At 31.7% G+C, this 12,096-nt stretch overlaps 1 protein-coding gene across 1 annotated transcript; it reads right to left on the bottom strand.

Moving 5' to 3' along the window:
- Positions 1–3,273: 3,273 nt before the first annotated feature.
- Positions 3,274–5,052, bottom strand: LBO1 (2-oxoglutarate (2OG) and Fe(II)-dependent oxygenase superfamily protein). The gene is made up of 4 exons (XM_088107900.1): positions 4,754–5,052; positions 4,371–4,618; positions 3,955–4,282; positions 3,274–3,771 (listed from the first exon to the last, which is right to left on the bottom strand). The coding sequence occupies exons 1-4, from the start codon at positions 5,003–5,005 to the stop codon at positions 3,511–3,513; spliced, it is 1,089 nt and encodes a 362-aa protein (XP_087964026.1). The 5' UTR covers positions 5,006–5,052; the 3' UTR covers positions 3,274–3,510.
- Positions 5,053–12,096: the final 7,044 nt, after the last annotated feature.

The raw sequence follows: 12,096 nt of genomic DNA on the forward strand, positions 1-12,096 counted from the left end.
AACAGAACATTCGTTTTCAAAGAGTTCTTCAAAAAAATTAAAAAAACAACCGACCTCCTTTTTTTTCGTATTTTCTTTTGTTTTACATTAAACAAATAATAAAAAACAGAAAGAGGTGGGTAAGAGAAGAAGCACTTGGTTTTTTTGTGGCAGTGAATATGCCTAGAAAGTGGTTGAAATTGTATTCGTATTTTTGTATGATTAAATAAAGTGATATTTTGATGAGGAAGGCAAGTTGTCAAATGATATTTGCTGCGAAATTGTAGTGAATGAAGCAAAATAAACGGTTGCATTTGCTTGGCTATGAAAAGAGAAAAAGAAAGTAGTAATTTTAGATTATGAACGTGAATGTTATGCACCTTTTCAACGTCTTAAATTCAAATTCCACTTCTAATTGAATAGGTCATCTTCCTCTCTCTGCCAAAACTAGTGTTGGAAATGAAAGAACAAGCACGTTGTAAATATAACAATAAAAAACCACTCAATTATTTTGTAGTGCCTAATAATATCTACTAACTTATATAGGTCTTCCTATTGTTTTCTCCTTCCTCGTACTTGGTCATAATAACTTAGTCAAATTTCAATAATTTTTAAATTTAATTTTACGGTCAAAATCTAATATGTTTTCTTAATACTGAGTTTAAATTTTATGCTAGATAAAAATAAAATAAAGTTGAGCACATTTTAAGAAAGAAAATTTATAAACTTATTGTTTTGATCTTTTGAATTGAAATTAATATAAATTATTTGATGTGTTCGAGACACGTTTCATTGTTATTGAATATCTTCTTTAAAAGATTTATTAATAATATTATAGCTAAATAATTAATATAATAGATAAATATAGGGTGAAACATTTTTTAGTCTTTTAACGAAATTAAAAAAATTTCATGTTTTAAATTTTTTTTATATGATTTAGTTTCCCAACTTTAAAAATAATAAATATAATCCTTTTAATCTAATTATATTAAAAAATTTTAAGTATAAAACTTTTTTTTCCAACTGACATTAAAGCAAAAAGTACTATAGCGTGAACAACTCAAATACTAACATTAAATGTGTTTGAATCGTCAAATAAATTGAACGTGATTAGATTAAAAAGACTATTTTTATTATTTTTTAAGTTTAAATACCAAAATATATCAAAGTTATAAAGATCATCAACTCTAATTTCACATCAAAATTTAAAATTAAAAACATTTAACCCATAAATATATTATTAATCATATTCACTTATGATTGTGTTTCCAAATTACCATCCACTTCTCCAAGCACTAGCTCAAATATAATAAATTATTAGTTTTAAAACCCATGTTGTTTTGATTGAAAGGAATGCTAATGATAAATATGAAATGATGATTAGTGACATAAGTGCCGTAATGCAAGCATATTACTAGTATTTAATCAACGGGTTTGAATAAAATGCAATATTCCTTCTTCTTTTGTTTAAAAATGTTATTCAAAGAGTTAAAAGAGGTTACTAATACTTTTTTTTCTTCTAAAACTCTTTATTATTTGTTAAAATTTATTGAAAACTACCAAATTGTGAATAGGAATCACTAAGCAAGAAAAAAAAAATCAGAAATGCTTGTAATTTTAATAGTTTTCAATCAATAACAAAAAAAAATATACATTTTAAAACATAAGATACAAGTGTTTGCCAGTTTCAAAATATTCAAAGGATTTGTGTGATTAAAAAATTTAAATAAAAAATAATTTATATACATAGATGTCATGAAGTATATTTTAAGAATAAAATCACGATGAAAATATTGAATTATATAAGCACGTTGTGCAACAGTTTATCTGAACTTGGTAGAAACACGCACAATCAGACAAATCATGAACAGTGTCGACCAAACCTTACCTTTTTTTTTTTGAGACAAGATATACATATATTTATTTATTATAAATTAATTTTATCTTATTTATTGTAAATTGATTTTATTTATGGAATGGTTTCAATATTTGCTTATTTTCTTTACTTACTTATAATTGAGAATTCCCTTCAAACTTTTACGAATTTTAATATAAGGAAGTGTTTTGCAGATTTTGATATGAATTTAGTAAGGTAAGATAAGTTGTGTGTTTGAAGATGGTAATGAGTAAAAGAAATAATAATATTATATACACAATTTTTTTTCATTTACTTAACATTATTTGTATTACTTTTTCCTTTTTTTTTACAAATACACGAATTTATTAAATGGTTAAATTTAATTTTTTAAAAACATATAAAATAAATCAGTTAAAAATTGAACAAAGTTAATTAAGTTCGTGAATTCATTCTCTTTTTATTGTGAAGTTTATTTAGGTAAATTTTACAAATTTTTCACATTTATACTCTTTCAAATATTCTTAGCTTTCACTATCTTTCTTTCTTTAAACTGGTACAGTTAATAAATAACGGTGTGTTATTTTTTTTCCTTGTTTTAAATGACATTATTGACACTAAATGACATTACATAGAAGGAATTTGAACGGTGGAATGAATAACTAATGCATGAATAGGATTAAGATTTTTGACATTTGAACGAGAAAAGGAGCATTGAGAATAACTTTATGAACAAAACTGTTTGATTAATGGTGAAGTTAAAGCACCAAAATGTCATTTCAGCTGAGAATCACTATCATCAACCATCACAATTTCTTGTGGGCAACCTTTCCTCTGCACACAAAGAAAAAACATTTACACACCCAATCATTTTGTCCCCTTCTCTTTGATTCTTTCCCACAACATTTCTCTCCAAATAAAAAAAATATTTTCACAAATATAATTTTTGTACATTAATTTGATACTACTTTTTCTTATCTTTTATTGTCTTCCTTTTTTAAAAAATACAAAAATTTATAATTTTATAACCATTTTACTGTAATTACTTGTGTCAAATGAATATAAAAATGTCATTATTCTCCAAATGTTTCACATCATCATTGGTATTGATACAATAAGATAAAATACTTTTATATTTATTTGACATGACATGGTAGAATATTTTTTCATTTATTTGAGACACTGTATAAAAGTAAAATAATCTTAAAAAAATAAACTTTTATACCTTTTTTAAAAAAATATATAAAATAAAAAAGATAGTATCAAATAAACATAAAAAATTTATGTTTTTAAGTACCACTTTTATTATTGTATTTATTATTTTTCCTTGATATATCTATTAAAAAGTCCATATAAGAAATGTTAGAGAGAGTAAAAGTGATGTCTTTATTCCTGCTGTTTTTTTATGTTTTGGAAGAATAATGTCCACATACCAAACATAAAATAAGAAGTCACTAGTTTTTCCATTGAAAGCATAGCATATGCAGATTAAGAATAAGAAACACTGAGTGTTGTGTATGTGACCCACATTCACACTCTCCTACATCACCCAACTAATTTCTTTCCCTATTTTTCAACAAAAATAGAAATGAGAGATTTGACCATGATGTCCAACATAATTATATACACACACACAGTCTAATTATAGTACTACTCCTACCTAGTTGGGGAGCATCCTAGTTTGTGTTTTTTGTTTGGATCTTTGCAAAGTCCAGTGTCTTTTTCCCTTGCAACTTGTTTGTTACATAGTGTTTACTGTACTCCCCATGATTGTATCTTCTATACATGCATGGGTGCTTTTCATCCACAAATTCTGGCATTGGACCAAGCTCTACCTCATAGCTGGGAGCAAAAAATGTCACAATTGAGAGTCTATCTTTCTCCTCATGAGCCACTGCTCTATGCTCCACACTCCTGTATTTTCCATTTGTAAGAACCTGCATCATGTAAAAAAGATCAAATCTAGCATACAAAACAGCTAAAAAAGGAATGACAAATGAGTGAAAGAAGAAAAATGATACTTTGAAACAACTGCTACTACTACCAACTGAGTAACTGAGAAGGTCCTGTAGAGAAAACATAAAAGGAAAAGAGAAAAAAAAGTGAAGTAGTGGTCTTACTTCTATTGTGTCTCCAATGTTGATGACAAGAGCATTTGGAATTGGCTGAATAGGAAGCCATGTATTGTTCTTGAATATCTGAAGTCCCACTGGGCCTCCCTTTGCTTGCTGCAGCACAGTGAGAGCACTTCCATCTGAATGGGGACTCAGACCCAAAACCAGGTCAGGCCTAGAACATGGAGGGTAGTAGTTCATCCTTATGGCTTGCACTGATACACCAAACATCTTCTCAAACACATCCCCTTTCAAATCCAGGCCTAAAGCTATGTCTTTCAACAGATTATAGCACAGTTTCCTTATCTCTCTTGAGTACTCTTCCACCGTTTCACTGTCATATTACGAGATTTATATAAAAATCTGAGATTTTGATTCAAGAACTGTGATTTTGTCTCATATGGAACTGTTATGTACATTACCTGAATCTTTCTGGTCTTGTTGGCCATAGATTTGGGTTCCTTACATATTGAGGTTCGAGTCCAAGAGCAAACATGTTGCACCAGTCTAACTTCTGGTCCTCTGAGAAAACAAAAGCTTGTCCGTATCCTTGAACAGTACCAGGAGCCATAGGGTATTTCTGTTTCTCTTCCAAAGGTAGCATGAAAAACTCCCTGCTCAGGTTCTCTATTCTCTCTAGCAGATTGAGGTCAATCTCGTGATTGATCACCTAATGATAATGATGAGCACTACCAACATTAGCTTCCACGAAGGAATGTCACAAAAACATGTGCAAGTTTGGTGAGTTAATGAAAGTAGTGTTATAAAACAATAGTAGTGTTGCCAAGAACCAAATGGTATTCACCTGAAAAAATCCCCACTCTTGGCAAGCCGTTGCAAGATTGAAAATTTCGTCTTTGTTTCCTTTGGTAAGCTTAGAAAAATCAATGATGGGCATGTGAGTATCTGGTGGAGGAAGAGGTGTAGTGGGAAGTGTTGGTCTTTCTGTCACGTCTCTTACAAATCTTTGTGGAACTGTTCTTGGCTTTGTTTTTCTAAGCTCTTGGACATCATCAATGTGCCCAACTTTCACAGGAGAGTTAGGTACAGGAGCCATGGAAACAGAATCTGGACACTACACAATTCTTATTACTCTATATCTCAACCCTCTCAACCATCTTCTATTTATAGTGGAATTTAGACCTTTATGACGTTGCATATTAAAAATTACCAACTCATAATACTTATGCATAATTGGCACATGAATCATGTTGTTGAGTGAATTTTTTTTTTCTTGCAATGGTTTCGGGCGTGAATAAGGAATCATAATTGTTTGGAGTGTCAGATCGAGTATTTTCACAGTACACACTTTTACACTTTACTTCACACTTGCTCAAGTAAATCTATACACCTCTAATCAAAGTCTTTTTTAGGATGAGTCTAGGATAAATCTATACTCTTTTCTGTAGGGAGGTAACACACATACACATATATATCTCCACATTCATAAAATATTGTTCATTTTGGGTCAAGCTCTGATTTGCTTTTGGTATCACTCCAAAAGGCCTCTTACCAATGGAGGTATCTTATGTGTATATAAACTCATGTCCATCTCTTATTTTATCTGATGTAGGACTTTGTTTGTACCTAACATCCTCCCCTCAAACAAAGGACTATGGTTCTCCACCTCCACTTCCCCTTCAGTGGAAGTCTTTTCTTATCCTCGAGTACACCATGGTCATCACTTTTCTTTCACAATCCATGGTCAAACACTGAGTATCTCTTACTCTCCACCTCTCATGATTCACTTCCAGGTTATCTGCCACTGGCCACCTGTCAGGGCTTCACTTGATAATGGAGGGACGTACTCGTCTGAGCCCGGTCACCAGACCTAAACCATGGGCTCTGATGCCATTTGTAGGAAGGTTTCAACACACACATATAATAAAAGGTTTAAAGAATAATTCTGATATATTATTTCAAAGAGTAGAGTACCATATATATACATTTAAGGATCCTATAATTCTTCATCTATTAAAGGAATGACAGGTGCACAAATCTGCACAAATTATAATAATATCTAAATTATAACTAACATAATATTTGATTGCCTAATATCCTTTAATAGAATATTTGGCATATCTTAACACCCCCACTCAAGTTGATGCATGGATATCACACATTCCCAACTTGAATAGAGACTCATTAAACAATCTTCTTGATACTCCTTTGGTGAGAACATCAGCTAACTGCAATTCTGATCTTACAAAAGGAAATGAAATTATTCCAGCTTCAAGCTTCTCTTTGATGAAATGTCTATCAATCTCCACATGCTTTGTTCTATCATGTTGCACAGGATTGTGAGCAATTGCTATAGCCGAAGTATTGTCACAGTACAAACTCATAGGTTCATTTTGTGTAAAGCCCAAATCTGATAGCACATTTTTAATCCACAAAAGTTCACATACACCTAGTGTCATGCCTCTGAATTCTGCTTCAGCACTAGATCTTGCTACTACAGGTTGTTTTTTACTCCTCCAAGTTACAAGATTCCCTCCTACAAAAGTAAAGTATCCAGAGGTAGATCTTCTATCATCTTTTGAACCTGTCCAATCTGCATCAGTGTACCCTTCTACCTTTAAGTTTTCATGATTTGAGAACAAAATTCCTTTTCCAGGAGCGGACTTCAAATATCTCAAAATCCTTTCAACAGCATCCATATGAAGCTTCTGTGGGTCATGCATAAATTGACTAACAACATTCACTGCATAAGTGATATCTGGACGTGTATGGCACAAATAAATTAATTTTCCTACCAGCCTTTGGTATCTTCCTCTGTCTATGCTTGCTGAATTTGAGCATTGAAAAAGTTTATGATTTTGTTCAATTGGTGTATCAGCTGGTTTACTCCCAAGCAGCCCAGTTTCCGATAGTAAATCAATAGTATATTTTCTTTGGCATAGAAAAATACCATGTTTTGATCTAGCTACTTCAATACCTAAAAAATATTTAAGATTTCCAAGTTGTTTCATCTCAAATTCAGATGCAAGGTATTGTTGTAAACTAGAAATCTCATCTTGGTCATTTCCTGTAACAATCATGTCATCTACATATATAATCAAAGCTGTAATTTTTCCTTTTCCTCTCTTAAAAAATAAGGTGTGATCAGAGTTACTCGCTCTATAGCCAAAAGCCTTCATAGACTTGGTAAACCTTCCAAACCATGCTCTTGGGGAGTGTTTTAATCCATATAGAGCCTTCTTTAATTTGCAAACCTTCATTCCAATTGAATCAGTCATGCCTGGTGGAGAATCCATATAAATTTCTTCTGAAATTTCTCCGTGTAGGAAAGCGTTTTTCACATCAAATTGTAGAAGAGGCCAATCTTGGTTTGCAGCTAGCGACAAAAGTATTCTCACAGTATTGAGTTTGGCTACTGGTGCGAATGTCTCTTGGTAATCTACACCATATGACTGAGTGTAACCTTTAGCCACAAGTCGTGCTTTATACCTCTCAACAGTTCCATCAGCTTTATGCTTAATTGTAAAGACCCATTTGCAGCCCACAGTTTTCTTCCCTTTTGGTAAGGACACAAGATCCCAAATGTTGTTTTTTTCTAAAGCTGCCATCTCCTCAACCATTGCTTCGGTCCATCTAGGATCTGCCAAAGCTTCCTGTACATTACTAGGAATAGAAATTGAAGATAATTGAGATACAAATGATGCATATGACTTAGATAACCTGTGAGATGACACATATTTACTAATGGGATATTTAACTTTGGCTTGGAGGTCTGGTTCATATTTAACTAGAGGTTGACCACGGTTAGAACGAGGTGGAAGAATATATTGAACAGTAGTAGACTCAGTGTTTGGTGTGTTGGTGGTCTCACGCAGACAAGAATCAATTTCATGATCAATTTCATTAGTATTATCAGAGATAGTATCAGAAGGTACCTCTGAAGAGTCAAGTTGAACCTGTGGAGAAGATTGAGCCAATTGGTTATGATCAGAAGACACTGTATTATCCAGAAAAGAAGGGTCCATATTTAGGATTGGCTCACTTCCTGCAGAATGATCCTCACACAATAATTTATCTTCACAATCAAACATACCAACATCATGATTATGCACTTCACTTTTATTGCCTCCCTGAAGTGGAGAATCAACATAAAAAAATTCATGCTCATTAAATGTCACATCCATAGAAATATAAAATTTCCTTGATGGTGGATGGTAAGCACGATCACCTTTTTGAGTTGATCCATACCCAACAAAAACACATTTGATCGCTCGTTCTTCAAGCTTTGTACGTTGATGTGGGTGTAAGTGAACATATATAACACATCCAAAAATATGAGGTGGTAAATAAACTATGGGAGGAAGGGTACAATGATCAGACAACACATCAAAAGGCCTTCGAAAGTTAAGCACACTAAAAGGAGTTCGATTAATTAAATAAACGGCAGAGCTCACAGCCTCACCCCATAAATGAGATGGGACATTACCATCTATCAAAAGTGATCTTGTCACCTCTAATATATGTCTATTTTTCCTCTCAGCCACTCCATTTTGTTGTGGTGAATAAGGACATGTAGTTTGATGCAAGATGCCTTTAGAGTTCATGAACTCTATTAATTCAGTCTTAAAATATTCTTCTCCATTATCTGATCGAATGACCTTAATAGATGTGTTAAATTGTGTAACAATGAAATGATAGAAGGAACGAACCACATCACACACATCACTTTTATATTTAAGCAAATATACCCAGGTTACCCGAGTACAATCATCAACAAAACTGATAAACCATTTTTTTCCATTATGTGTAGATTGCGGGGCAGGACCCCAAACATCTGTGTGAATTAATGAAAAAGGAAAATTAGTTTTGTTATTGCTTAAAGGAAACACAACACGATGATTTTTTGCCAAAACACAAGTTTCACAAAAAAAATCAGAAATATTGCATTTATGAAATAGTGATGGAAATAGTTTTTTTAAATAACCAAAAGAGGGATGTCCCAACCGTCTATGCCACAACCAAATTTCTTTTTTGTTTTTATCTTGTATGTGATCGTTCGCAAGACAAGTCAATCCTTTATTATGGTTTGATTGTGAGACATTTTCAAGATAATACAGTCATTCACTCTCTCTACCACTAGCAATCTTCTCCTTGGAATGGATGTTCTGAAAAAGACAATGGGTTGGGTAAAATAAGGCAACACAAGAATGTGATTTGGTTAACTTGCTGACGGAGATAAGATTACAGTTTAATGTAGGAACAAATAAAACATCAGGAATCGATAAGGAGGGTGAGAGGGATATAGTACCTATACCTTCAATAGGAGATGAGACCCCATTGGCATTAATAATAACAGTTTTAGAACAATTAGAGGAAAAATTAGTAAATATATGAGGATCACAAGTCATATGATCAGTAGCACCCGAATCAATTATCCAATTATTATCCTTAGTAACAACAGAAAGATTAAGGGCAGAGGTAGATACACCTGACTTGGTCACAAATCCGACAGCAGTAGAAATGTAACTCTTGGAAGCAGCGGAAGTTCCAGAATCATGTTTCTCCGATTGATTGTCATCGGAAGAAGCCATCAGAAATATTCAATGAAAAAAGGCACTGATTCCTATATCTTAGAGGATATCAGTGTTGGCTCTTGATACCATAATAAAAGGTTTAAAGAATAATTCTGATATATTATTTCAAAGAGTAGAGTACCATATATATACATTTAAGGATCCTATAATTCTTCATCTATTAAAGGAATGACAGGTGCACAAATCTGCACAAATTATAATAATATCTAAATTATAACTAACATAATATTTGATTGCCTAATATCCTTTAATAGAATATTTGGCATATCTTAACAACATATACACAGATCTCCACACTGGTAAGATATTGTCCGCTTTGGGTCAAGTTCTCACGAATTTGCTTTTGGTACCACTCCAAAAGGCCTCTTAAATTGTTGGGAATCCAAGTGTGAGCCAAAGTCCCACATTGGATAAAAATAAGAAAGTAGAGCAGTATATAAAGATGAAAGACCCATTAACTCATTGTCTTAAAGTTTTGCGTAGAGAGTGGTGTCAATCCCTTATATAGTTGGCTTAGATATTATTGGTGTTTGTGCAAGCTTAATTATGGATTATACTTAAAGATTCTTTAAGGTCACCGATCGTAGTAATGTGTAATGCTGGCCGTAGAGACGTATGGCACAATAACCTTTTAAAAACATGTTGGATGAAGCCGTGTGAGAATTAGCTATGTGCAGTGCTGAGTGTGATGCAGCCTAAATAGTATTAGTTTGACCAAAATGGAAAGAGTTGCTCACAAAATTTGGAAGAGTTTTAAAGGGAAAAAGTTGCATCAACTGTGTAAAATTATCATTTAATCACAAAATACCATAAACAAAATTTTTAACTTTTAAAAAAAATATAAACCAGACTAAGCTAAGCGAACTCAGTGGTGAATCAATCGGTATACTTGGATTTGACTTCCTTTCACACCCTAGTCCCAAGTAGTTAATATCTACTCTTGCATCAGTTGAAGTCTTTCATTAAATTCTCTGATATCACTCATTCCTAGTGATCAATGAATACTAATGCCGGTGACATACTTAGGCTCCATTTGCAGCACTTTGGTGGAAAAGAAAAGAAGAAAGTTGAGAGTGATTTGCAAGTTGAAGAAGTGAGATTTGAAGTGCTACCAAAAATATACCATACCATACCATACCATGCTTGCATTGCCATTATAAATGACTGATTGGGTTTGGAATCATTATCATGGACATTTGGTGCATTTTTGTGACTCCATCATCAGTTGTGACACCAATAATTTATTGGCCAATCAATGGAGTTTAGAAGGCACAGAGCTCTTTCTTAATGCCTTTTTCTCCGTCAAAAAGAGGAAGAAATATCTATGCAAGTGCACATGCCACATGCTAAGTGCTGTAACATACACCACGTCCTTTTCTCTATGCTAGTGCTACAATTTAACAATTTTAAAACTTCTATTCTCTTGTTTCCATGCTATTGGTTTCTAAAATCATTAATCACTCATTAATAATTAAGCAATCAAATGAATGACATCAAACTTTACTTCCCTAGTAATTAACTGAATGCGTGATATCATCAACCACATCATAAAAAGGAACATGTTAAAACACATTAGGAATTATGATTTTCAAGAGGAAATGAAATTACATTGACACCCTTTAATTTCTTTTTAGATATTACTTTGACATTTTTTACTTTGAAAACATTTTTCAAGCATCTTATGTATATGATGTGAAATATATTATTATATAATACATCTATATTAAGAAAGTCACAACAAATATAATTAAATTCACTCAATTTAAGATTAAGTTAAAAATGAATCGATTTAATAGACTTATTTTTAATGAGTCAAAAAAAATTTAATATAATTGGATTCATCATGAATTAGTATATTATTGGTGAATTGAGTCGTTTAAGAATAATTTTTCTTTTGATTTATTTTATATATTTATTATAATACAATCAAAATATATTAATTTCATTCATTTTTAATAGAAGTAACTGTTCACTTATTTTATCAAACATTACTATAAAGATTATAATTAAAAATTAAAAATTAAAGCGTTAATCTACTTAGAAAAACAAACAAATTAAACATATAAATTATTTAAACATTATTAAACAACATTTTAATAGTTAAATTTCAACTTACATTATTAAAAATGATAAATAACTATAATTAAAAAGTTACAAAAAATGATAAAATTTAAAAAATTATTATTATTGATAAGTTACAAATCAATCTATTTTCAACTTGCCTCATAACTTGTTTACAATAATTAATTAAGACAAGTTCAATTTGACCCACATTTAAAAAAAATTAATTTTTTTAATTTAATTTGACTTGAACTAATTCATAGGTTAGAATCTATTTTAACATCTCTAAACAAATATATAAAAGAAAAAATGAAGAATTACATTCAACTTGGAAAAAAAACCATAGTATTGAGGTAACTTACTATATAAAAAAAAGAAAAATTAAAGCGTGTTAAGACAATAGTTATGGAATATTACCCTAGAATTTAAAGGAAGATTTGTTTGAGTGATATGAAACTAATGTAGCGAAAAAAGGGTAGTAGTTGTAGGACCATTCTGAAGTGTCCCCCCCTCCCCAAAGAAAATGCCCCCA

Source organism: Vigna umbellata, chromosome 2 (genome assembly GCF_029865625.1).
Source record: "Vigna umbellata cultivar VRB3 chromosome 2, Vumbellata_1.0, whole genome shotgun sequence".
Taxonomy (NCBI): Eukaryota; Viridiplantae; Streptophyta; class Magnoliopsida; order Fabales; family Fabaceae; genus Vigna; species Vigna umbellata.

What these genes read in the sequence shown, in the direction of transcription:
- LBO1 (XM_088107900.1), bottom strand. Translation starts at nt 5,005, where the DNA reads ATGGCTCCTGTACCTAACTCTCCTGTGAAAGTTGGGCACATTGATGAT. An exon ending in AAGAGTGGGGATTTTTTCAG is followed by an intron (nt 4,619 to 4,753) that starts GTGAATACCATT and finishes CATTATCATTAG; the next exon opens with GTGATCAATCACGAGATTGA. An exon ending in ACAAGACCAGAAAGATTCAG is followed by an intron (nt 4,283 to 4,370) that starts GTAATGTACATA and finishes GTAATATGACAG; the next exon opens with TGAAACGGTGGAAGAGTACT.